Here is a 26,720-nt window from a genome sequence, read left to right on the forward strand (position 1 = left end):
TCTAGTAAGTTTTGTGTTTTAATTTTAACTGTGTGTTTAACTTGATTTTTTAATAAAAAATTGTTCTAAAAGTTGGTCAAAAATGTCATCAGGCGAAACGTGTTAACCGAAACTATTGAAAAATATTTTGTCGCAGGTAACGTAACGCTGGCCACATACCTACACAATTTGATCATTTAAAAAATGATATTGAGTGGTTATTTATAAAAATAATGAAGGTATAATAAAGTAGTAGGTAATTCGTGTAAATCTGCTAAAACCACATTACATTACATTAGGAATTCACTCCAATAACCATTGAAGTGGCAACAGATGGTATTCATCTCAACAATTAACTTTTGTTAAAAAAAGCTTATGACGTGTCGTAAACCCCTCTTTTTACGATGTTTACATTTGTTTTGTAATTTACATTATTGTTGAATTGCGACTATAGTACAATAAATCTTGTGATATAACTACTACATTCATTCATTTATTTGCCATAGGTCATGATGAGTATACTTTTTTGTAAGTGAATTTTGTTGCTTCTGGTAAGTTTTGTGTTTTAATTTTAACTTTGTGTTGAACATATTTTTTAATAACAATTTAATCTCTTAAACGTTAGTTAAAATTCTCAGCAGGCGATACGAATACCTTTATATCGTCGGTGTATTGTAAAAATGGCGAATTTACCAAAATACTATTACAGGAGGAGAATTTTTAACCTTTGACATTTATTTATTAATTACCTGTGGATGAATACTTTCCTTATAATAGGCTTTATAATATAATATTTTAAAAAGTCTATTATGTTAAATTCGCTTTTTCTTCGTAACACTAAGTGGATAATCACCCTTACAATTATCGTTTTTAATAAGTACTTTCCTGTGGGATACAAATTCGCCATTTTTACATAATTATATTATTACATATATACCTATATACTATTGTCGCTGGTATCCAAACTGATTTAAGATAATTCTGGCCACACGCACAATTTGATAATTTTGTGGATATTTATAAAAATAATGAAGGCTTAATTACGTAGTAGGTACTTCGTGTAAATCTGCTAAAACATTAGGAATTCTTTCCGGTGGACAATACAGTGGCAACATCTGTTCTGTGATTCAATAATTATTATCATCTCAACAACTTGACTTGTGTTAAAAAAATATTTATGTATTTATGTCGTAAACCCCAATTTTCACAATGAATAATGATTGATTTTTTCTACAAAAATGTGTTTGGGCCATTGTAGCTTGTGACTTTAAAAATAATAGAAATAATACATAGGTAGTGTGGAGAGAACTTTTACTTAATTTTTGTTTGTAAATTTGTTTAAAAAAAATATAGGAATATCCTTTAATAAAAATGTACGACTATCATAATATCTGTATTGTAGGTAGGTACCTATTATCATTTCCATGGCAATAATAATGTGAGTAGGGAAGGACAAACAACATAGATTGAATCGTTTAGAATAAGTAGGTACTAACAAATTAGGTACCTATGTGTCCAGTGCGGACATCTAATTATCTTAGGTGGTGTTAGTCATAGATTATTAAATAAATACGGTGGTAGATTTATATTACAATAATGGTAACCAAAGCATCACCATTGTAACATAACATGCATACAATACAATATTAGTCCTTATAATGTTGAATATAGTAGGTACTAATTAATGACAATTTTATATTATTCTATAAGAATCGCGCTTAGCAACCTGAGTTTCACCTTCCGTCATGTTTTATCTTATATAAATGAAAATGACACACCATTGGTAATTTAATTACAAATAATGCTATGTTTACGTTGTTTGGATGACTTGAAACTTTTATTAGATGTAGGTACGGCCTTATGCCCCTTATAGTGGAGAAGGTTCAAAATAAATCTTTGAGAATCCTTTAAAGCTGTGTGGATAGTGGATACTATCCATGGTTTTATCCGATTGATTTCTCAAGACGTATGCTTACATACTGTATTCTGAAAGTTAAAAAGAGAGCTAGGTATTTAGGCTACGTACTTTTTCCAACTTATATCTACCCAGTACAAATGAGAACTCTGCCATTATTGGTACTTAGTATTGATTTTATTATATACTAGCTGAAGTACCCGGCTTCGCACAGGGTCGCTTCGTGGTTATATTTATCTTAGATATTTGAAAAATAATAAAAGGTAATTATTTTTTTAATATTAAAATATCTGTGTAATACAATATGGCAATATGAAAATAATTCTAATAGGAGTAAAGGTCAAACATAAGAACACTAAAGTAAAATCGAATCCAAAATATGAAAACGTTATTAATGTTATTAATATGTAGTAAAAAAAAAACAAAACAAAATTAGATGGAACAAACAAAAACAAACTTTGTATTTTATATAATTTTCCTTCACCTTCGCCTTCACCTTCGCAGGTGTGCGCACAACAACTGACAAAAGTTTCATCGCAATCGGATGAATGGTATAGGAACGCATACGAATAGTAGAAGAAGATGATTTTCTAAATCAGAAATCTTTGCGGGCATGCGCATGACAACTCACCAAAGTTTCATTGCAATCGGATTAATGGTATAGGAACGCATACGAATAGAAGAAGAAGAAGATGGTTGTACTAATTCAAAAACCTTCGCGGGCGTGCGCACAACAACTGGTCAAAATTTCATCATAATCGGATGAATGGCATAAGAACGCATACAAATAGAAGAAGAAAAGATGGTTGTACTAATTCAGAAACCTTTGCGGGCGTGCGCACAACAACTGGTCAAAATTTCATCACAATCGGATTAATGGCATAAGAACGCATACAAATAGAAGAAGAAAAAGATGATTGTACTAATTCGGAAACCTTTGCGTGCAAGGGCACAACACTTGATCAAAATGTCATTGCAATCGGATGAATGGTATAGGAACGCATACGAATAGAAGTAGAAGATGATTTTCTAATTCAGAAATCTTTGTGGGCATGCGCACGACAACTCACCAAAGTTTCATTGCAATCGGATGAATGGTGTAGGTACGCATTCGAATAGAAGAAGAAAATGATGGTTGTACTAATTCAGAAACCTTCGCAGGCGTGCGCACGACAACTCACCAAAGTTTCATTGCAATCGGATGAATGGTATAGGAACGCATACAAATAGAAGAAGATAGAATAGAAGAAGAAGATGGTTGTACTAATTCAGAAACCTTCGCGGGTGTTGGCACAATTACTGACGAAATTTTTATTGCAATCGGATGAATGGAATAGAAACGCATACGAATAGAAGAATATAGAATAGAAGAAGAAGAAGAAGAAGAAGAAGATAGTTGTACTAATTCAAAACCATTGCGGGTGTTACCACAACAACTGACGAAGGTTTCATCGCAATCGGATGAATGGTATAGGGACCATACGAATAAAAGAAGATAGAATGATGAAGAAGAAGAAGAAGATGGTTGTACTAATTCAGAAACCTTCGCGGGTGTTGGCACAATTACTGACGAAAATTTTATTGCAATCGGATGAATGGAATAGGAACGCATACGAATAGAAAAATATAGAATAGAAGAAGAAGAAGATGGTTGTACTAATTCAAAAACCATTGCGGGTGTTACCACAAAAACTGACGAAGGTTTCATTGCAATCGGATGAATGGTATAGGGACCATACGAATAAAAGAAGATAGAATGAAGAAGAAGAAGAAAGAGAAAAAGAAGAAGATGGTTGTACTATTTCAGAAACCTTTGCGGGTGTTAACACAACAACTGACGAAGGTTTCATCGCAATCGGATGAATGGTACAGGAACCATACGAATAAATGAAGATAGAATGAAGAAGAAGAAGAAAATGATGATTTTTCTAATTCAGAAACCTTCATGGGTGTGCATACAACCACTTACCAAAATTTCATTGCAATCGGATGAATGGTATAGGAACCATTCGAATAGAAAAATATAGAATAGAAGAAGAAGAAGAAGAAGAAGAAGATGATGATTTTTCTAATTCAGAAACCTTTATGGGTGTGCATACAACCACTTACCAAAATTTCATCGCAATCGGATGAATGGTATAGGAACGCATACGGGATAGACACACAGACAGACAGACATACAGACAGATAGACATTCATTTTTATATATTAGTATAGCCTATACTCTTCGCGCAAGTGCAAGCAATAAGTTTACAAAGTTTTATCGCAATCGGATGAACGGTATGGCTGCGCATTCAATACGAACAAACAAACACACAAATATTAATTTTTATATATTAGATTATTTTATAACTTTCTTGATAATCTAAGTTGTTTGTTCTGCCAAGGTGCACTAATTGCTAATGATAATTGGGCAGGAAATAACTATGTTCAACCAAATCGCTTCGGATAATCGTATATTCCACCTGCGTGAGAACGAGTTTATGTGAACGCTATTTTATAAATTCTTGGTATAGGTAGGCACTTACTGTTTTTTCTAATACTATTTCTTTATTTTTTAAACACTGTTTTAATACTATTTCTTGATGTTTGATATTCTGTGCTCGTATTTAAATGGAATTTGTAAAATTTTCTATAAGTACGTAAATATTTTTTTAATTTGAATCTATAAGGTACTTATGTGGATATGTTGTTTATTATGACTAATTAATTACAAACTTATCTATCCCAAATGAGACAGTAAGTTATAATCAGTGACGAGTGGTGGTAGAGGTATCATGCACTGGTTATAGTGGTAGATAAAGTAAAAATAAAGAATAATACAATTTTTGACGGTATACTTTGTTAAAAAAAGATTATTTCGCCTGCGGCGCTGACAATCCTTACCAACCTGCCCAATATAGATACACGTAAGAAGTTTAAAGTTTATTGTTGCATTTTTATATCAAAAGTACGTACGTACGTAAAGAAAGGATTAGCATAAGTACTTAGTTTCGGAAAATTATACAGCGTTCCTGTTCGTGAAATTTTCCATTTCGAGCACTGTAACAAAGACGAAAGTCATGTTCAACCAAAGAGATTGGACTCATCTCTTTGTGTTCAACTGCTTTGCGGGCCAAAAAGAGATCCTCATCAATGGCACTCAGCTCTAACAGGTGAAAAGCTATATCTATCTGGGACAACAAGCCATTAGTGTCTATAGATGGATTTATATTTGATGACATTGTTCGGAGAGTAAAACTAGGTTGGAGTGCTTTTGGCCGCCTGAATAATGTCTACAAAAGTGATCTTCCACTGTGCCTAAATCGCAAAGTGTTCAACCAGTGTGTGCTTCCCGTAATCACATGCGTGTGAAACATGGAACATAAGTATAAGAGAGATCCAGAAACTTAGAGTAGCACAACGCGGTATGGAGAGGTGCATGCTGGGCATAACGCGAAAGGACAAAAAGAGGAATGAGTGGATAAGGAAGCAGACAAGGTTTTGCGATGTAATAGATGGGCTGGACACATAGCTCGAAGAAGAGTCAATCTTTGGACAAATCTAGTCATCCAGTGGTATCCAAGAAGTAGAAAACGTCCGCAAGGTAGACCTAGAGGCCGCTGAATCGATGAAATGATAAAGTTCTGCGGAAGTACGTGGAAACGCAATAAACAGGACCGAGAGAAGTGGAAGCAGCATGAAGAGGCCTTCATCCAGCAGTGGATAGATTCAGGCTGATGATGATGACTATAATTTGAAGAATATATTTGGATGTACATATTATGTTTGTACCGTTCTTTGGTTTTTCTTTATACAAATCCACACGCGCAGTCAGATTTCGACAGTAGACAGCAGCCGACGAGCCGGAGCGCGTGGTCGGGATCTCGAATTTCAGATTTAACCCGTTGCACCTCGGGGACAGTTTAACGGTTTTTGCGGAAAAGGCCGCCGCGTACAGGGCCTTGAAAAGCGGAAGTTAATGCTGCAACCCCCATTTTTTATTGAAAATGTCGCTAGAATATGTACCTACATTTAAAAATATTGGCGTTTATTTCCGCTCGATCGGAAATCAAAATGGCAAAGTTAGATGTAAATAATTGTGTTATTAGAATTACTAATTCGCCGGAGTAGTATAAATCTATATATTTTGGCAGCAAATGGAAAAGCCACAAATATATTGTAAGTATATCGAAAAGCCCTGGAATGATGGATAGGATATTTATAATATGGATGGATATTTATATTATTATATAGAAAAGCCTTAAAATAATAAATTGAATATGTACCTACTTATGTACTACTTTTTAAGATATTTAAATTTATTAATAAAAATCTCTAATATTATATTTTTTTACTTTTTCAAATTCAATCCTTTCCACTCTACGTATTAAATTTAGAAATTTTATTTTCAAATAATAAACCATTCCACTCCCGGGTAGCGCCGGGTCATACTGCTAGTATATTATAAATCTACGTATTCTGATATCATAATCGTATCTATCGATTCAATTAGTTAGGCATAATGATAATTTATTCATACTATCGTATGATTTTAGTTTTTAGACTTATTTTTATGTAAAATAAAGTTTTGCAGCTGTTAAATTAATAATTTGAGCGCCCCATTCAACGAGCGCCTCGTGTGTTTGCAGCACTCGTATTATTAGCATTTATTTTATCGCCCACAATACGAAGTACGGCTCTGTATCCTTTACCTTGAATCGTGAAAATGATTTCCTTCGGTTTTCACTTATAATTTGAAGAAGATTATTTTAATTCTCCTAAATCGTTTGGCAATTTGAAAATATTTAAGTGAATGTTGACTCAAACAATTATCTTCAATTAGTATAACCGCATTGATTGGGTACCTAGTTAATTTGAAGTCAATGGCGTACGAGATTTTTTATAAATGTTTTATATTTTCGTTTTTTATGATTTAAATAACACTATTATTGGAGGATATAGAATACCAACTAATTATTATATGAGGTATGAGTATTCATCATCAGCATCATCATCAGTGGGGGGTAATTTATATACATAGCTATACACTTAGGTACCACATAAGTGTGTAGTTCTATAGTATTCACAGAAAATACCACGTAGTTGGAGCAATGCCGAGCGAGAGAAAATGATGCAAATGCTCCATGTAAGAGCAGTCGAAAAAAATATGGTATCAATGATTAAATTCGACCAATGTAATTCGTGCGCACTAGAATAAATCAGAACCTGCGCAAGTTCAGGGTTAAATTATCGTTCCACTATAAATTTTATTCCTAGACCTAGATCTCTCAAAATTGTAGTTTGAAGGGGGAGAGACATTGAAAATCATTATCAAATTAAAGCTTTAAACATACACTTGTAGGTACCTGTCAATATTGCCTGTTTTTTTAAGTGTACACTTTTTCGCACGTTAAACGAAAATTCCCATGAAAATGTGTGACACAAACTCTCATGATTTACTCGACAAATGAAAAATAAATCAAAGGCAGCCTGTGGAAAGAATAGATATAAACATTTTTCGATTAGCAAGCGTGCATGTTGCCAATTGCGTCATTCCGGCCATCGGATTTGTGATGTTTTGTAATCTACATAGAACACAACTATTATTGTAGACGCAAACCAAAAAACTATAATTATGTTTTTTATCAAAACTATTAGCTTGTGATGGTATTAACAGATGGCATTTAAAAAACGTTAATTTAAAAAAATATCCGTTTTAGGATATTTTTATTATTACTATTTTTTATTTTTAATCATTATTTTTTTATCAATTAAGAAAATTAGAACACTTAGAAATATATGCAATTAACTATGGCTGGCACTTTTAATCTACGCGTCCGAGGATGGGAGAGAAAAACAAAAAGTTTAACTTTCCTGTCTCATGTAGGTACTTGCCACACACACCATCTTCTTAAAATAAATAGTTTGTATTCAATAAACAATCGATAGACATAAGAAGATATCATTCTTTTATTAACCATTTTTTTCGACCATGTCAGGTCCTAATGAGATCATATGGGCCTTAACGAGAAATGGATGTCAGCCACATGCTCAACCTATTAGATCCACACTCTGACTCTACACAAATTAAAAAAAAACAATATACTGTGTACTTGCCAGACCCAAGATTCGGAACCTGACACCCACGACGCTATAGGTCGACGCTTAAGCCGCGCAGCCATCGTGGGACATACCTGTTATAAGAAAAAAAAAGTGTGCATCCATACAGTGAATGTGTTTACATTTATTTGACCACTATTTAAAGTAGGTATCCATTCCCCGTCACTGAGGTTTACTAATACTTAAACCTACCACGTTATCTATTTATACAGTAGTGTCTAAATAAACTTTGAAAGGTTTTTACATACGACCAACGGGGTAGAAAAGCTTCAAGTATGGACACCTCACCAAAGTTGAAACTGACAGAAAAATATTTAAAATATCCATTGATCGTTCTAAATGTATTCGGTTTGTGGAATCAAAAAACTCGACCAGATCTTTATTTTATTTACTCGTTTTTTGTGATAACTTTTACACAATATTTGTATGCGATATTCCAAATTATTTACATGATAAACGTATTTGGGGACATTGAGAAGATTGCTGAAGCATCATTTCTATTACTGACCCAAGCGACTCTGTGTGTTAAAATTATACTATTCACTTGGAAAAGACCCGGGGTCAGATATCTAACGGCATTTATGGATAGTGAACATTTTCTTCCCCAAAAGCCTTTTCACTGGTCGTAAGTAATTATTCACTTATATAACAAAATATTTTCCCATTCAATTTTTTCATGATATATTTTCATTTCCTTTTCTTGTTTTTCACAAAGGGGGACTGACAGGGGTCTAGCCTGGGGGCCCGGGCTTAGAAAGCTAGCTTAGCGAGATAAACACACACCACAAATTTGCTCCAATAGTAAAAAAAATATTAGACGGGTAGAATTTTATTTTATAATTACTTTTAGTGTGTTTCCTGACTAATAAAAATGATTATTTATCCAACATTGCGAAGGGTCACATGTTACTACTTGGCTATCACAAAAGTGGGTCGCCATCAGTACTTCCAAATATGTTGCTGAGTACCGACAATTGAAGCGGATTTATTTAAAAAATACCAAAAATCACTAAAAATATACGTTATACCCTTTATTTTACACGGAACACTGGAGTTCCGCGGTATGTCATTTGGGAAACACTACTGTAGAACATTACACTGCCCTTAACCTTAGCGATAGGTCGGGGGGCCCACCAAACATCGTGGCCTGGGGGCTCGCTTCAGGATATGGAGGCCATGATTTCGAAGGTCATTTTCTTCTTAAAATCAATGCTACGAAGAATCAAAAACATGAAACATGCAATTTAAGACAGTTTATTGATTATTTTCATTTCAAACTGTTTTAATTAATCAATACGTACCTATCTAAAAACGTTAAAAAAGTTTTTGAATGTGAATCCCATTATTACACATTATTTATTTATTTATTTATTTAAGAATACAAAACATTATGGACATAACAAATCTAAATTCAAGACGTACACAACATGAGATTTACATTATAAGTCAAACATTACCCTCACAAGAGAGAAGAGAATATAGAAAAAGAAATATATAAGTATATTATTTTATGGTTATGTAAACATAGTTTCATGTAGGTATTTTATAATTATTATTTTACAAAAACATTGATTTTTCTAGACATAAAAATGTGCATAACTTGAAATCCTTAGAATAAATTCTAATTTTGGTATGATTACAATATTGAAGCTCGATTTCTCGTTATGGGTATTTCGTGTAATTTTAGCGATTTTTAAACAAATCCAGTCGGTTTATTGAGCTGTCGGCACTCTACATTATAATATTATGAAGCACTAATATTGGATGAATACCCATTTTATAAGTAAGTAAACACATTAAAAATAATTATACAATAAAATTCTACATGTGAATTATCATTTAATTATATCAATATCACATATTTCTAAATGTTAATTATCGCAGGCAACTTTTTTTGGTACTCTTCGGTTAAAGCGGATACAGCGGAAAACGCATTTTGAAAATAGCCGATAAACTGGATTATTTGTTAGGTTAACCTAACCAAACCTAACCTAACCTAACCTAACCTAAACTAACCCAAACTAACAAATAATCTAGTTTATCGGCTATTTTCAAAATGCGTTTTCCGCTGTATCCGCTTTAACCGAACAGTACCCTTTTTTTACCTTTGAGCAAAATTGTGGTGTGTGTTTTTCTCACCGCCCGGCCCCCCAGGCTGTGGGTGTAGTGTGTACATATATAGCTAAATAAGGTATAAGTACCTATTGAAACCTAACTATAGTTAGGTAGATAGGTTTTATTATTTGTAATTATTATAATATTAATAATTGGAAAATCGACGCTCTACAAACTTTAGTTATAAAATCCTATCGATTTATGGTAGATACCTACAAATTGAAATTAATATAATTTTTGTATTATTAAATAATTAAGTAATAAGTATAGATTTTTGCGATCCGGGTATTGTCTTTTGACCCCTTCAAACTTAGGTCCCTACGTAATTCATGATACATTTCTATGACGAGTTGATTAATGATAAAAAATATTGTATGCATTCTCAAGTGAATATTTAAATACAAAATCGATTAAGTTAATCGAACGTTAAAACTATATTTGTATACCTATACCAACAGGAATATTAAAGTTCAATGCACTTATTAATGACCAATTTTGTGAAAGCTATTACAATCGTCAAGCATTGGTATGCTTTTTAAAAGCTTTAAGTAATTGACTAATGAGCAGGTATCTCATAAATGTGATTGAGATAATTAATTGCTATACTATTTTTATTACTGATAGACTGACATTTATAGCAATAAAACATAAAAATATCTAGCAAGTGATAAATAACCTACCATCCACCATAGTCATAGTCATGGCCCCCACATCCTGAAGCGGGCTCCCAGGCTAAGTTGTTTGGCGGCCCCCCTACCTATCGCTAAGTGTAAAGGCAGTGTGACGCACTGCAGTAGCGTTTTCCAAATGGTGTACGCGGTAAAATTAGGTGTATTTCTAGCGATTTTTTTCTATTTTTAATATGTACCCACCTACATCCATTTCAAATATAGAGTTGTTGAGTATCAGCACACAGTTAAAAATTGCATCGTACTACCAAATTTTTTAATTATTAATATCATTGATGTGAAATAGCGCCACTTTTTTTTTTACTATTAGAGCAAATTTGTGATCTGTGTTTATCTCACTTATCTGGTCAACTCGTCACGCCGGGCCCTTCATGAGCCCGGGCCCCCAGGCTAGAGCCCTGTCAGCCCCCCCCTTGTGGGAGCCATGGTCATAGTCATAGTCAGGTATAGTCAACATGTCGCCTACACAAATACCACGTTACAGTTTAAGGTGAATCCTTCGCTACCAGAGGCAACTATTGAAAAAATAGGAAACTAATCTAAAAACATAAAAATATTTAATATTTAAAAGATTAACATACAATTTAAAAAAACGTTATAAAATGTGAATTCGTTAAATTCCATGTTATTATCACATACCTAATATTTTATGGTTATGTTTATCAATAAAAATTAATTAAATATTATTCTCGTATTCAAACAGTTTTACAAAACATCGATTTTTCCAAAAAAATTAAAATGTGCATAACTTGAAATCCTTTTTTATGTACCTAACCGAGCTTCAATATTGTGTTGTGATCATGCCAAAATTATATTCGGTATAAATAAAAAGGATTTCAATATAGGTATAGACATGTTTTAGAAAAATCGATGTTTTTTTAAATAAATATAAAATACACTTAGATATCCGTCAACTATTGAAACGTATTTTCATTGCATTAGAGAAAACGTAAGAAACTAAATTGTAGTTATAAATATAACCATCTTTTATTACGATGGAATCCATGAACGAGTGTATATTTTATAAAATTGTATTTTGACTTTAAATGGGATTTTTGAAGTTATACTTCTTAAGGCGCGTTTGGAAAATCAGATCAGAGTGTATTTTTGGCGTGTGACATGTAACACATAATTTATTTTTTCACACAAAAATAAACGCACTCGATTGGATTCGAACCACCGATTGTTCGATTATCAGTCGAACGTACTACCTTTACGCCACAGTATGATACTGCAATCGTGACGATTATACAGTATAATATTATAGGTAGTTTAGAAATGTTCCGTTGCCTAGGAAGCGAATTTATTATTGTCGGTCATTTGCAGTTCCTTATGTAAACAAACTATTAAACGTTATAGTGGTTACTTTAAAAATAAAAACAACGATAAATAATTATATAATTTAGTAATATAAGTTAAAATATATAGAAATAAACCAACGGTGTTTCAATAAGCGGCCCGTTTTCTTACGAGCTAGTCGGAGAATCTAGGTTATCTGGGTGCATCTAGTTGGCGACCATTCACCTTATCTGAAATGCACACCTCTACGTTCCATTTAGATAGGTAACTAATTATCTTGATACTTTTGTTTCAGCATTGTAACCAAAAGCTCATTTGCTCAGGTTGGTGAGTTTTTCCTTTTCATTGCCATGTCTACATTTACGATAGCGCTTTGGGCAATTTTTCCTCTGATCGACGCAGCCCCCGAAGAACGAGTTCTTCCATTTAAAGCATGGTAACAATTTGCAATGTCGTGATATAAAACTTATTTAATTTTAAACATATTATATAATTTTGAAAACAACCAATAGAAAAAAATCTTTTTGAAAAAAGCAATACACCCCGCAGGATCGAACCTGCTTCTCTCGGGTATTTCGCCCACGCACATAGACCACTATACCAAAGGAGTCATACTTAATTGTGACAAATTTTAACTAATGGCTTTTTTAATACTCACTGAAGTGCTTTCTAAACTGAGCTACTATTGGCGATCGGCTTTTGTATTTTAAATCAAAGTATGTAGGTATTACTTTAATTACTAACCGACGTCACAGGTCACTCCAAGATTTTTTGTTGTAACTTACTTGAACTTTTGCATGGATTTACTGGCAGCAATAGTGCGTATTTTAAACTATCGTGACAATAAGTGTTAAACATCAAAGTGCTGAATGTCCCTCCAATTCATTCAATTCATTCCCATCGCGCCCTATCGACGCCAATTTGTTTAGAATGCAGGACATGATGAAAATCAAAAAAAAATAATCATTTTTTGATTTTTTTAAAAGTTGAAATTACTTAATAATAGATGTAGCTATCATTTTATGGTGTTAGTTATATACAGTCACATATATTTTTTAAGAAATATTTGATTTATAAAATCGATTTTTATTTAAATTTGTCAAAATAATGATCAGTAGGTACGCTAGGTATGAGGTGTTTGATACAGTAATAAACATAAAATGGCCCTCCATCTTCTAAATATCTTGAAGAGTATTATATTTAGCTCTAGTTTTAGTATATCTTCCTTTTATTATTAACTTCTATCATGGACTTTTTATCTATGTCATTTTGAATAAAAAAAAACCAAAAAACTATATTTGACATGTTTTTTTCATTCCACTTATTCACGAAGTTTACTTAAAATGTAAATACTTAATAGAGAGATTCAAAACCTATAAATATTTAAAAGATTTATTTGAATTGAATGAATAATACATGAGTTATATCAATTTTAGTAATCAGTGTGCCTTTTTAAGTGATCCTGAAAAAATAACTCTGTCTGCAATGGGTTAAGAGTGAGTGAGACGCAATGTTGTCATGTTATGGTACTATTACGTACTATTTGACAGGGAGTGAAAATCGGTCAACCTGGAAATTCGTTCAAAGTTCGTTTTTTTGCAGGCAGGTTCGCCACTATCGTTCTACTGCGCAGCTGTAGATCGTAAAAATCCTACTGTCGCATGAAAATTCAGAAGCTTCCAAACTTTTTGATTCATGCATGCAATCTTGCCAACTGCACCTCAATTGTATTTGTGTTTACCCATACATTTTCTTACTGTCAACATTAAATCCATGCACATGTAAACGGGATAACATTAAAAAATGAATAGATGTATCGACGGAAAATATATATTGCCCTTTTTGCGGTTGAATTAATATTTTAACACGAGTTCTAAATAGTATTGTTAAAACGACCATTTCTACAGTAATATCAGATAGATCTGAAATATTTTGTGGCCATAGCCGACCATTGATGAAAATATTATTTCGCTTTGTGAATTTCCTCCTTTTTCTATGTCTAACTAAGTTCACCTATATTTTTGAAATGCGATACGTCACTTTTGTTTGGTATTGTTTAATTTATGTGAAAACTATTTTTTAAATGTTTGAATATTTTTTGTTGATGTGAATTTTGACTTTGAACGCGATGTGCCATTAATTCCCACCCATATTTTAAACACTTTTAGGTATCCTCTGCCGGAGAAAACCACGCCATACTACGAACTTCTTTATTTTTACCAAATTGCAGGCATCTGGTTCAGTGCTTTAATAAATGTCAGTATTGACAGACTGTCGACCGCTATGACTGCTCTTGGATGTGCCGAAATTGAAATTCTTAAGGACAATCTCATCAATGTTTGTATATTAATTAACAGTTACGATCACAGAACAGATTAATAAATAGAATTCCGATATGCTATGCCCCCCAATACACTACATTTTAACGCAGGGTTTTGAATGTGCGAGTGTCCTACGGAAATGAACACACAATATTGCAACCTTCAAATACACCAATATTGAACGAGCCTCAGTACATAAACTGAGAGCATTTGTCAGAACGAAGGAATGACGTATTCTTGACACGTGTTTAAGTTTATCCCATAGTCTTCCACACTCGTGATCGGTTGTCTGTTACTCCGTTACCCGTTATGTATTTCAGTTCCCATTATTTATGTGTTCCCAGGTTACGATATATTGGCAGGCGCGCATATAAGGGAGGGTTTGACGAATGTATCTGGCGGTATTACGCGGTTGAAGCGACGAGAATCTATGAGTATCTAATAGGCAGAATGGCTAATGTAGTTATCATTGCCATCTGCTAGCAGCCAGACCTTAAAAATCGATGCAATATTATGAATATTTTTGAAAATGGACCCCCCAACTATTTATCTGTATGCGAGCCTATATATTGATAATATGTAAGACGTAGGTGACTGCCAATATTTTTTCACCGTGTTTACTCCCAAACGGAAGGTATAATAATATATACTATACCCGTGAGGTATATATATTACAAAGAGCATAGAGCAACAAAAAAATTTCTGAGTACAATAAATTCAACAATTCTGACTACATTGACCATGCCCCCACATTTTGAAGCGGGCCCTCAAGCCACGATGTTTGGCGGCTCCACCCAACTTATCGCTAAAGTTAACGGCAGTGTAATGTTCTAAAACAGGAACTCCAGGTTTTCGTGCATTTTTCGAGATTTTTTAATAAATCCACTTGAATTGTCACTTGAAGCACTGATCGCGACCCCCTTTTGTGATAGCCAAGTAACATGCGATTCTTCGCCATATTGGATAAATAGTCATTTTTATTAGTCAGGGAACACACTAAAACTAATTATAAAATAAAGATCTACTCGTGACATAGCGCCGCAGGGGACATTTTTACTATTAGAGCGAATTTCTGGTGGGTGTTAATCTCACTTAAGTGGTCGACCCGCCACGCCAGGCCCCTCCTAAGCCTGGGCTCCCAGGCTAGAGCCCTGTCAGCCCCCTGATATTGACATTAAAGGTAGTGAAAATAATCTATGTTGACCAACGGAGTTATGTGAATGATTGTTTTTATTCATAGCAATCTCCAAAATACTGTCACCTCGTCAATTAATTTATTTGCGAGGCTCACAATTGATAATAAATATGTCATGTACGTTCAACAGTAATTTAATATAGCGCGATGTAATTCAATTTACCAAAATGACAGCAAACGCCAGCATACGCGTTAGCCCAAAAAGTGGCGTTACTTTTTCTTCGGGAATGTGTGCGTCACATCTAAATGTATAATAGAAGTAGTGAGATGAATACGAAGCCCAGCGTTTTTTGCGCTTCTAAAAAACGTCAATGTGCAAGGCAGGGCTCGAAATGGACCGGAGCGCACCGGAGCGCCGTTCATAAACCGAAAACATAATTTGATCGTCTGAGCTAGATAGGTCATATAATAGAAAATCCAAAACACTTATTTTTATGAAATACACATACTATTTGATAACTATTTAAATATCTTCAGAAAACTGTCGAGCGCTCCGGTTCGTAAACTTTTCCATTTCGAGCGCTGGTGCAAGGGCTCTTAGTAGGTATGGACTTATCTCAGGGAACAATTTGGTTTGCTTGGGGCTTAGGGCTTAGGGATTTAACTTAGGGCGAAGACACACGGTACTGCAGTTCGGGTGTGTTGACGCAGGTTTTATTTGATTACAAATGCATCTAATTAAAATCAAGCTAGGACCTGCGTCGACGCTCTATAACTGCAGTGCTATGTGCCTTAGTTCTTAATCTATGTTTCCTTCTAGTATTATTTTGAAAACTCCGAGTGCCCCTAAACGTAGGGAACTTAATATTTCCATATAATATAGCTACATATCAGTGGCGAAGGGTGGAGGCAGGCTGTTAAGAACCGACATAAATAGTGCACATGAAACTTTGTCAATCTAGCATATTTGTTCTCATTGAACTAAGACTACAATGTGTAGATAGCGTTTATTAGTTTTTAAAATTCAATTAAATCCTGCCTAATCCAAGCCATGGTAGATAATAGTTGAAAAATATTCGTTTATCTATAACATATCTATAACATATCTACAATTATACAATTAAACCATATATATTTTATAGATAGAATAATATTTTTTATCGATTATGGTTTGGTTAGACAGGCTAAATGAATTTAAAAAAAATCTTTCCATCACCATATGTAATAATAAATAATTGTATACTTAATTCAACGAAAATAAATAAGTATGGCTGAAGAAGTGTGCACTATTTTGGTTGGATCTCCCATAGTGTACCTAAACTATTATAGTTTTGTTTAGGCAGGGTTTAATTGAATTTTAAAAACTAACCAGCACCATCTGCAAATTGTATTATTAGTTCAATGAAAACAAATAAGTATGACTAACAAAGTGTAGTGTGCAATATTTATGTCGGTTCTTAACAGCCTACCTCCACCCTTCGCCACTGCTACCTATGTAAAGTCATTGATCTGACTGATTGTTAAATTTCATATACATGACACGCTTATTAACATATTATATTAACATATTATAAAAGTCTTTACTCACCATGTTTCGTATAACTATAAATCCATTGATTAATAATATTATGTTTGTTCAATATTAGTAGGGTTTATAAATATTAACACTGGAGTATTTCGCAATCTATCGGAAAGCAATAGGTGGATAGTATGTAAACTATTAGGTAGATGGCTACTAAAATTTTATTATCGTTATCTGGACTCCATAGCGTGTCTACCGACAAGCCTATGTTTTACAATCTGCTTTCAGCAATTCAATTTAGATTTTTATTCTTATGATTTATTACAACACTGTCCTTCTAATATTAACACTTGATTTTTTTTTATAAACACAGATCGAAGTCTACGCAAAAGAGGAGATGTTTCCCGAAAATGATGATACATTTTTCAAAAAATCCCACGTGATAAGCAAAGCTCAATCAACTAATAACGAAGATTTTTTTGGTGGGCAAACTTTATTTAATAAAACGAAAATTGATGAAATAATTGGTAAACGATTAATCCAGTGCATTTGCCACCATCAACATATCGTAAGGTAAAAAAGGACTATATTTTATTATATTTTACTTACTTATTCTTTTTATCACTGTTTTCCCGATGGATCGGTGTCAGTCCCTATTGTTGTTATAATTAATTAATATCAAGCACACAGACTCCGACTCACTGGCACCAGTCTGGATTCAAATAAATAAGTCATAAATAGGGCTGTCAGGTTGAATTATCGAAAGAATGTATGGATACTTGCAAGTAACGGTATCAAAATGATGCATGTCCGCGAGGGATTTCTTCTGAAATAAATCGTATAGGAATCTAAATAAAATATAGTTTTTTGACAGCCCTAGACTCACTCATGGTCATGATGGCATCAAAAAATTAATTTTGACGCCTTAGACAAGTCACAGCTCGCAGTGAGATATTATGTTTTTAAATCCCGTTTATTTTACAACGTTTTTATTAGCTCGTATTCTTGTTTGTCCGGTAAAAATCTTGGAATCGATTTTTAACTAACTTCCCGACTAGCTAGACATTTGAAACTTTTAGAATATATTATTAGAACACGATGCCAATGCATTCTTTTAATACTTTTAGCCATCTTTAAGCAGAATTGAATTCATTTTCAGTTAATTCTGTTTTGTATGGAAAGTTATTTCAGAAAAATCTGTAAAAAGTAAAAGAGTATTATTGGTTGCTAAGGGGGTTGTCGTAGCTGCTAAATTATTAATATATACGTGCGATACTATGGAAATCAAAATGAAATGTCAAAATGACATTTCAACATTCTATATTAATTGTTTGTTTTTTTATCAAGTACAAGTTTGAGCATATTGAGCATAATAATTCAACAAAAAAATTAAAAACGTTGTAGGTAAGTATATAAAAAGTTCTTTTTATCTTGTACTTATTTCTGTTCTAATGATATCATATTATTTTGATATTGGGACAATATAAAAAAAACGAAGCCACGCGCTTGAGTAGGTCAGATTTATTTTACTAGGCAAGCCAAGGCCGTCTATATACGGGCCATGGTACTGATACGATGGTAGTGCTAGTTATTGATTATCTTCGAATGCAATGCCGTATTCTTTTCGCAATAATTACATTTGTCGTTCAAATTTTTAGTATTTATTTCAATGTGTAACAATCATCAATTCCTTCAAACAGATTATCACATTGCATTCGCAGTATGAGCCATAAGTAGCACTACCATTGAAGTTTAGTGTTTATCGGTAATGAATTTGTCTCTGAATCTGTGGGTTGAGGGTCCTAATTATGCGTTTGGCAATTTCACATATTGTTTACTTACACATCTGTGTTTATTTATGGGAGGAAGCCAATGGGTGACCGAATGGTAAACACCCCTCCGTGTCTATCAAGATAACATCCACCTTGTGGAGGCCTCTATCAATACTAATTTTTATAATATGTTTTTGCTTTCACTCATATGCTTCGTTCAGGAGCCACAATAGTAATATACCAACCTCTATTTTTATTGTTAAATCTCGCTTCGGTAATTATGTATGACAAAATCGATGACTGGTTCCAGAAGGTTACATGTAAAATTGTACGTAAAACATTTCACCGTAGCACAGTTCGCCATGAGCTTTCTTATTGGAAAGAGATGGCCGTATACGGCCGATTCAATATGAACATTAATTTCATTTTCATAATTCATGAATTCAAGAATGAAAACTTAACCTAACCTAACAAATAAACCAGTATATCGGCTACATATTTCAAATTTTGTTTGCTGCTGGCTTCCTGTAAAGTGTAAACAGATAAGAACCGTATTTTTTTAGACATGAATTTTATGTCAGTAGTGTCAGTACTATACGATCCAAAGAGGTTGGACGGTCTTTAATATACGGCCATATATTTCCGATACAATATTTCACGGTGAAGTGTAATACGGCGAACTGCATTCGTACAAGTTTCCGGTCACGTATTTGGCAAAAATATTTAATTGCCGTCAATATTTTGTCAGTTTCATGTTGAAGGTTCGATTAAAATTATTAATATTAGTTATTATTTAGAAACAAGTAAGTTACCATTGTCGCTTCTGAGCAGACTATATGGGCGTCTACACACTGGGAGGTATGGTTTAAACAAGAATGGTTGATCATTCCACCAACCCATTGAATCAACATGCTTTTTTATCCAGCCATGGGATCAAACCACCGACCCACTGCTTCATAGACGGCGGCTCTACCAATTCAACTACCGTAAGTGTAAGTAAGTAGTACCTACCTATAATAATATTTTTTTCCATTTCAGCTTTGTTGGACTCGTCGAAGACAATTTTCATTTTGGAATATTAGCGCAATTCGCAGCTAGCGTTGGAATAATCTGCATAACAGGATTGCAAATAACTTTGGTATGCATGCTAATTAGTAGGACTTTGTATTATCTTCATTTCTTCATTCCTTTCAATAGATAGTATCTACTCGTGCCTTGGTATGACGTGTCATTATTGCATTGGCAGAAAGCTGGTTTGATTTAATTGCAGATATTATATCTAATTTGTTTTTGAATGTCGAAAATAATGATTCTGCTGCCTCTAAAAATGTCTCTTTTATCATTTCTCCATCTTTTTTATAAGGTTTCTTCTTTTTAGCTATGATCTGAGAGATACGTTAACACGTGATAGTGGCGGCCTTATTTTTTCCGTACTTTTTATAAAACGTGACCATTGACAATAAAACTCACTTTTCTCTGAAGTTTCGGGATTATGTTTAGCAATCCCGGGATTCATGTGTATCGTAAATAGTTCGGGATCCCGGGATTGGAATCCCTAGGTATAATGCATAATATATGTGAGGCTTATAAACCAATGCATTATTATGTACGGGCTTAACGTGGCCTAATAAAGGCTGCTTTAATTTTTCTTTTGCCAGTTTGGGGAGAAGGTACGAAAAAAACTGGGAGAGGCAGTCAAGTCCATAACACGATACAGCCTTGGGTCGCCAATATTTTTGCAAACTCGTCAATTACCTACGCGGTCGCAGCCATGACCTATTCTGGGTCAGAACTGTTTCTTCGAGTCAAGCCTATCAGGCACCATTAGCGAGGGGTGCAATACTAGTCTAAAGACATCTATCCCTAAAGACATATACATTTTCAATGATGTGCTGCGCTGTGCATTTTGTTTTTGAAACCATTTGAAACATTATTTTACTGTATAAAATCGTTTATGTTTTTTTTATTTTTTCTTCTTCTCTCTTTTGATGGTAATATTAATTGTTATAATGTAAATCTCATGTTGTGGACGTGCTTAATTTTGATTTGTTATGTCCACATTATTTTGTTTTCTTAAATAAATAAATAAATAAAATGCAATATCCTGTGAAATTTGTATTCTGTTGTAAAATACCTAAGGCAGGAGAGATATGCCACCCCCTGTAATAACTACTGGTGTAATCATATTATATTATGTTGTAAATACTAGCGTAATCTTAAATTCTCAAAATAAATAAACCATATCTTCGGGTCCAACCGTATATGTAGGTACCTACAGAAATGATGTGTCATATATTTTCACCCATATCTAGATCTCATCTTCCAAGCTTTCTGTTTGTTTTGAAAGTAACTACATACCTACCTACATACCTAATATTATAATTATTTATTTATTTTAGGTCAATCCAGCGAGCTTCAGATTTGTTACAAAAATATCTTACCTAATAGCAATGCTTGCACAGTTATTTTTTATCTGCCGGATAGGAAATGATATTTCGTTTATTGTAAGTTCATATTGTTTATAAATTAATTATTTTTGTACGAGTAGGTATACTTTTTTTTTGAATTATTAATAACCATGTCCTTGCTTTTTCGTGCAAGGTGGTTGTTAGTAATTTTGAACAATCACAAACAACCAGGCTTTGAGAAAATCACATAAATATGTATATTGTATTGTATAGGTAGGTATATTATTTTTACATTCAAATTAATTTATGCCTGAGCTTGACTAAGCAAAAAAGATAGACGTCAACATTATCTACAACTTTGAGAACTATTTGTATCCGATATTTATCTATCGAATTTACCATTTCATAATATATACTTACATACCTTCATACCTACCTATGTACCGACTAACACATCGTGAGCTATAATAGTTTTATTACTAAAATAGTAAATAGTTCAAGTTAAAACAATGTAAACTGGAAAACGAATGAGTAAACCACCCACACCTAAAAATATTAGACAGTCCAATTCACAATTTACTTACAATAAAATATAAGTACACATGTCGGTACAATAAATTACTATCATTATTGACATCACCGCAGTGACGTCCCTAGGCAAAGTACCGCCTTAGAATGCACCCCCTTCATTTTTCGTTTCGTTAGGTACCATCATACTTATTTTATTATTTATTTTCGGCTACCTTAAATATACAATCAATACACCAAACAACTTTAAATTGACATACATACCAAATACTTACTGAGAATTAGATCATTTCTATTAAAGTTACTCTGAAACCGTGATGGTTTTAGTTACGTGGAGGTCTGTTATGTAGCGCTGATATGTTTGGCGATATACCCCCATTACATTATGTATTATAATGACTACAATGATTTGAGTTACCCCATCTCCGCCCGTGTTGTATATTATGCAGTCGCGATTTATGCACGGCCGCCTTCCATGACGCTATAAACGTCTCAGAATGAAATTACTTTGGTGTCATACTTCCTTGTCCCGAAACGAAGCTGCACGGGACTGGCTGGTGTAGCAACCATGCATCTTAGTACCTACTTAAAGAAAGAGTTCAGAAAATAAAAATGAATCTTGATTTGTTCTGCTGTCATGGATAGGTACAATACAAAAATAGTTATATTGTCAGGATTTTATATGCTTTGATTTAATTTCTAACGGGGCAACCGCATCGTCTGCTTTATATGAAAAAACGTGACTTCTCTTAAACGTTATACTTACCTAATATTAATTGTATTCGTTTCTTTTCCTCCCCTATGCATCGCATGACCTGCCTACCTCCACGAACGTCACTGCATCACCGATATTCTAATGATTATGAAATAATGTATTATTTAATCGAATATTATTTTTTTCAGAGCGGTGGATTAGTGGAAGCAGCTTATAAATCGCCATGGATTGATCGAAAAAGGCCGTTCCATACAACATTATTGATTTTTATGGAAAGATTGAAGCAGCCGATAATCACTAGAGCTGGCCATTTCTTTCCATTATCGTTACAAACATATGTCGCAGTAAAACATTTATTTTCATTATAGTTTATTAATTAGGTATTCATTGCAAACGATAATACGGAGATTCAACGAATTGTATTAGGAGACATTGAGCTTACCGCGTAATCATTCATTTAACTACGAATGTTATTTTCTGTTTATGTTCATATTTTATAGCGATATTTTTTTCATACTGTATTGAATACATTGTATACAATACAGTATGAAAAAAAACGCTTTAAAACAAGTCAGTGCTGCCAACCGTACTATAATTATAGTATTTGTACTATAATTTTCGTCTGCGTACTATGTACGATATAAAACAGGTATAGTACGCCTAAAATACTATAATTTTGAGAAATCGGAAAAAAAGTTGCCAATAGAAGAAGAACAACGCCCAAATAATTCGTGAGAAGCAAAAAAAATAATCCCCATGTCTAAAAAAGGTGACGTTAATTACTTAACACAGCTATTTCCAAGCTGGGAGGCGCGGACTGTTGCAAAGGGAGGCACGAAAAGTTAAACACAATTAATGTAGCCACAGGTTTGCAGTTTGCAAATGCATAATTTATAAAACGGCCTCTAGTTATAAACTACACAAAAAACAGTCCTATAAAAGGTTGGTTTGCTTGATTTTTGAGGCAAATTTGTTTAGGAACGATAATTTTGTTGTTAAACTAGTCTATTTAGTTGAAATTTAAAAAAAAAAAAGAGTGAATAAATCAATCCAAGAACCAATAATGCATTCATTGATTTGAAACGACAAAGTGAAGGCATTCATATAAAATTGGAGGTTAGGAAATCAAAATGACAAAAAAAAAGTTCGCCATGTCTCCACTTTTAAATGATTTCTACGCCAGGTATATTGAAGCAAACCAAAATCTATTTACTGAGTTCTTGGTTAGTTTGCTAATGCACTTTTCACATTATTTTATTAATAGCAAAAAAGGCGCTGATGTGGTTGAAACATCCTGACCCGTGGTCCACTTCAGGATGTGGGGTACATGATAGAATCGATTTATCAATGAACGAAGATGAATTTGGATTGCCTACAATTGAAATTGATTGTGCTAATAAACAAGCACATTCGTCAAAAATTAATGTAATATAAGTAGTAAAACCTTGTTTATTTTTTTTCCATTTTTGTATTCGTAAGTAGGTACATTGTTGACTATTTTAAAAAGGTGTCTGTATTATTTAATGAAATAAGGGGGGAGGAGGCGCCTAGATTCGATTTTTTAAAAGGGAAGCGTAGTAACATAAAGTTTGGAAACCACATTTAACATTTGAATTTTGTCTAAAAAACGAGACGTTAATTACCCCACGTTTAATTTTTTGAAAATGCAGTAAATTATTGGTCACTCAACGCGTACTATATTTTTTGCCTAAATACTATAATTTTGAAGGCACTGTACTATAATTCCACTTTCAAAATATGGCAACACTGAAATAAGTCCATATGTACCTACATGTTGTGACATATTTTGGGGTGATAGGTACGCATAATTTCAACTCAGTGCGATTCTGACATTCAAAGTACCAACGGTTACATGTAAATAATTGTACATAAAACATTTCACCGTGGCACAGTTCACCGTGAGGTTTATATCGGAAAGAGATACTATACTATACGGTCTCCAATTTTATTATATTATTCAATATGAATATTAATTCAATTTTCATAGCTGATTATGGCAAAATTCAAGAATGAAAACCTAACCTAACAAATAAACCAGTATATCGGCTATTTTCAAAACTTGTTTGCTGCTGGCTTCTCGTAGAGTGTAAACCGACAAGAACCGTGTTAGACATGAATTTTATGTCAGTACTATACGACCCAAAGAGGTTGGACGGTCTTTAATATACGGCCATATATTTCCGATTAAACATTTCACGGTGAAGTGTGATACGGCGAACTGCATACGTACCTACAAGTTTCCGGACACGAGTACCAACACGAGAAGAAGGTCGTTGTGTGAGCGTTAAGTTCGTCGATTTGGAGCATGGCCCCCAGATCCTAAAGCGGGCTCCCAGCGATTTTTTACAGTAGCGTTCCCCAAGTGGTTTCCACGGAACCCCAGAGTTAAGGGTATTCCGTGTATTATTACCGATTTTTAAATAAATCCAGTTGATCGGCACACAGCATATTATGAAGCACTGATAGCGACCTCATGTTGTAGTAGCCAAGTAACATGGAACCAGGAAACACACATAAAATAATTGTAAAACAAAATTCTCCGCTCCACATCGAATTACATCGCACAGACACATATTTTAAAATGTTAATAATTATTAAGGAAAATAGCGCCGCACTTACTATTAGAGCAAATTTGTGGTGTGTGTTTTTCTCATTTAACTGATCGTCTTGCCACGCCGGGCTCCTCTAAGCCCGGGCCCCCAGGCTAGAGCCCTGTCAGACCCTCCCCCTTGTGGGGGCCATGGTTTGGAGTATCAGTTAGTGATACAAAGTCTCGCCAAGGAAGGGAAGACAACGAAGAAGATCCATGCACAAACAGCATAGAAATATTCAAACAAAATCACAGTCACAGTAACACAAAATGATACAGTTCGAGTATGATTTTTCGTAGGCCCAATATTTCTATAATATCTACTCCACTGTTTTTGTGGTCACATTTAATTTCTACAACCACTCCTATCCCCTTCGTCACAATCCATCAGACCTCTTCTAGGGTGTGACATCATTATACAATAGATGGATGAAATATGTTTTTTTTTACATACTTCATGCAGCGCTCGAAATGAATTATTTTACGAACCGGAGCGCCCGATAATTTTACGAAAATAGTAAAATAGTTATCTAATTGAATGTGCATCAGGTATCTTATAAAAAATAAGTGTGTTAGAATTTTTATTATATGGCATAAGTAGCTTATACGGTCAAATTAATATTTCCACGAGACGGAGCGATAATTTTTGGGATTTTTACGAACCGGAACAGCGCTCCGTTGCGCTCCGGTCCATTTCGAGCCCTGACTTCATGACAATATTATAATATATCTACTGGTTAAAAAAAATCAATGGGGTGTCCATATAATATGCTCATTTAATATACCGCAGTTTATTTTTATCCCAAAACACATAACCATGACACATATTGAAGGAATCCCACATCAATAAAATAAGTTAAAAATCTGTGTTCCATGGTCTAATTTAATGTTTGTCAGCTTCTCGAGTCAGATAATTTTCTGTAAGTGCTCTCTGTTGGGGTTCTCGTGGATTCAATTAGAATTTAATAATTCAAATTTACAATAATTTAATTAATTCTTCCCTCTTCTTTTAAGTGCTTACCAACCACTAAAATAATATTTCCATTATGTATAATAAGACTTTTCTTTTGTTTCAGCTGTTGCGATCATCATATTCGTATTTCGCTGTACTTCAACAACTTAATGCAAAATAAAATTTAAGATCAATGATGATACACACATAGATACTTATTTTATATATATACTTACTCTAATGATATTATATGTAAAGCACCTCAAAAAGAAATTACATACACACTAGTTAGAAATATTGTAAGCCAAAGTTTAAAACAAGCTCTCAATTTTGAATCAAAACGGAATTTTTAACATTTTGATGGTCAAATATTTTTTGGTTAGAAAAGTTCTCGAATTTGATCGAAAATGGATTCTGCCTGCAGACAATTTTGGGTCGGATTAAGATAAAGACATTTCTCGAGAAATTAATAAACTAATCTCACATTCTCGCGAAAATTGCATTCGAGAAGGAAACTGATGGTTTTTGAGCGTAAAGAATTTAGAAAGATTATTGGTCTATTCTGTGAAAGTCGAGTAGGTATGTATGGCGGCGCTGATTTAATTACAACCTGTTGTGTCTAGTATCACAGTGTCCATGATGTGTTGAATATCGCGA

At 33.7% G+C, this 26,720-nt stretch overlaps 2 protein-coding genes across 2 annotated transcripts in view; one reads left to right on the top strand and one right to left on the bottom strand.

Annotated features, from left to right (window-relative positions):
* Positions 1–26,720, bottom strand: part of LOC147078717 (uncharacterized) — an 869,452-nt gene that overhangs the window by 720,995 nt on the left and 121,737 nt on the right. The window lies entirely within an intron of this gene.
* On the top strand, positions 8,272–26,244 carry LOC147078733 (odorant receptor Or1-like). The gene is made up of 8 exons (XM_085957660.1): positions 8,272–8,621; positions 12,395–12,535; positions 14,268–14,436; positions 17,451–17,650; positions 19,888–19,987; positions 21,249–21,353; positions 22,689–22,844; positions 26,188–26,244. The coding sequence occupies exons 1-8, from the start codon at positions 8,272–8,274 to the stop codon at positions 26,242–26,244; spliced, it is 1,278 nt and encodes a 425-aa protein (XP_085813786.1).

This window comes from Rhyacophila brunnea, unplaced genomic scaffold (assembly GCF_057557595.1).
Source record: "Rhyacophila brunnea isolate RB1 unplaced genomic scaffold, BYU_Rbru_1.0 scaffold_11, whole genome shotgun sequence".
In the NCBI taxonomy this organism is placed as follows: domain Eukaryota; kingdom Metazoa; phylum Arthropoda; class Insecta; order Trichoptera; family Rhyacophilidae; genus Rhyacophila; species Rhyacophila brunnea.

Coding starts and splice junctions, on each gene's coding strand:
- LOC147078733 (XM_085957660.1), top strand. CDS start 8,272: ATGGACACCTCACCAAAGTTGAAACTGACAGAAAAATATTTAAAATAT. Junction 8,622..12,394: donor CAAAAGCCTTTTCACTGGTC/GTAAGTAATTAT, acceptor CTTTTGTTTCAG/CATTGTAACCAAAAGCTCAT. Junction 21,354..22,688: donor GAAATGATATTTCGTTTATT/GTAAGTTCATAT, acceptor TATTTTTTTCAG/AGCGGTGGATTAGTGGAAGC.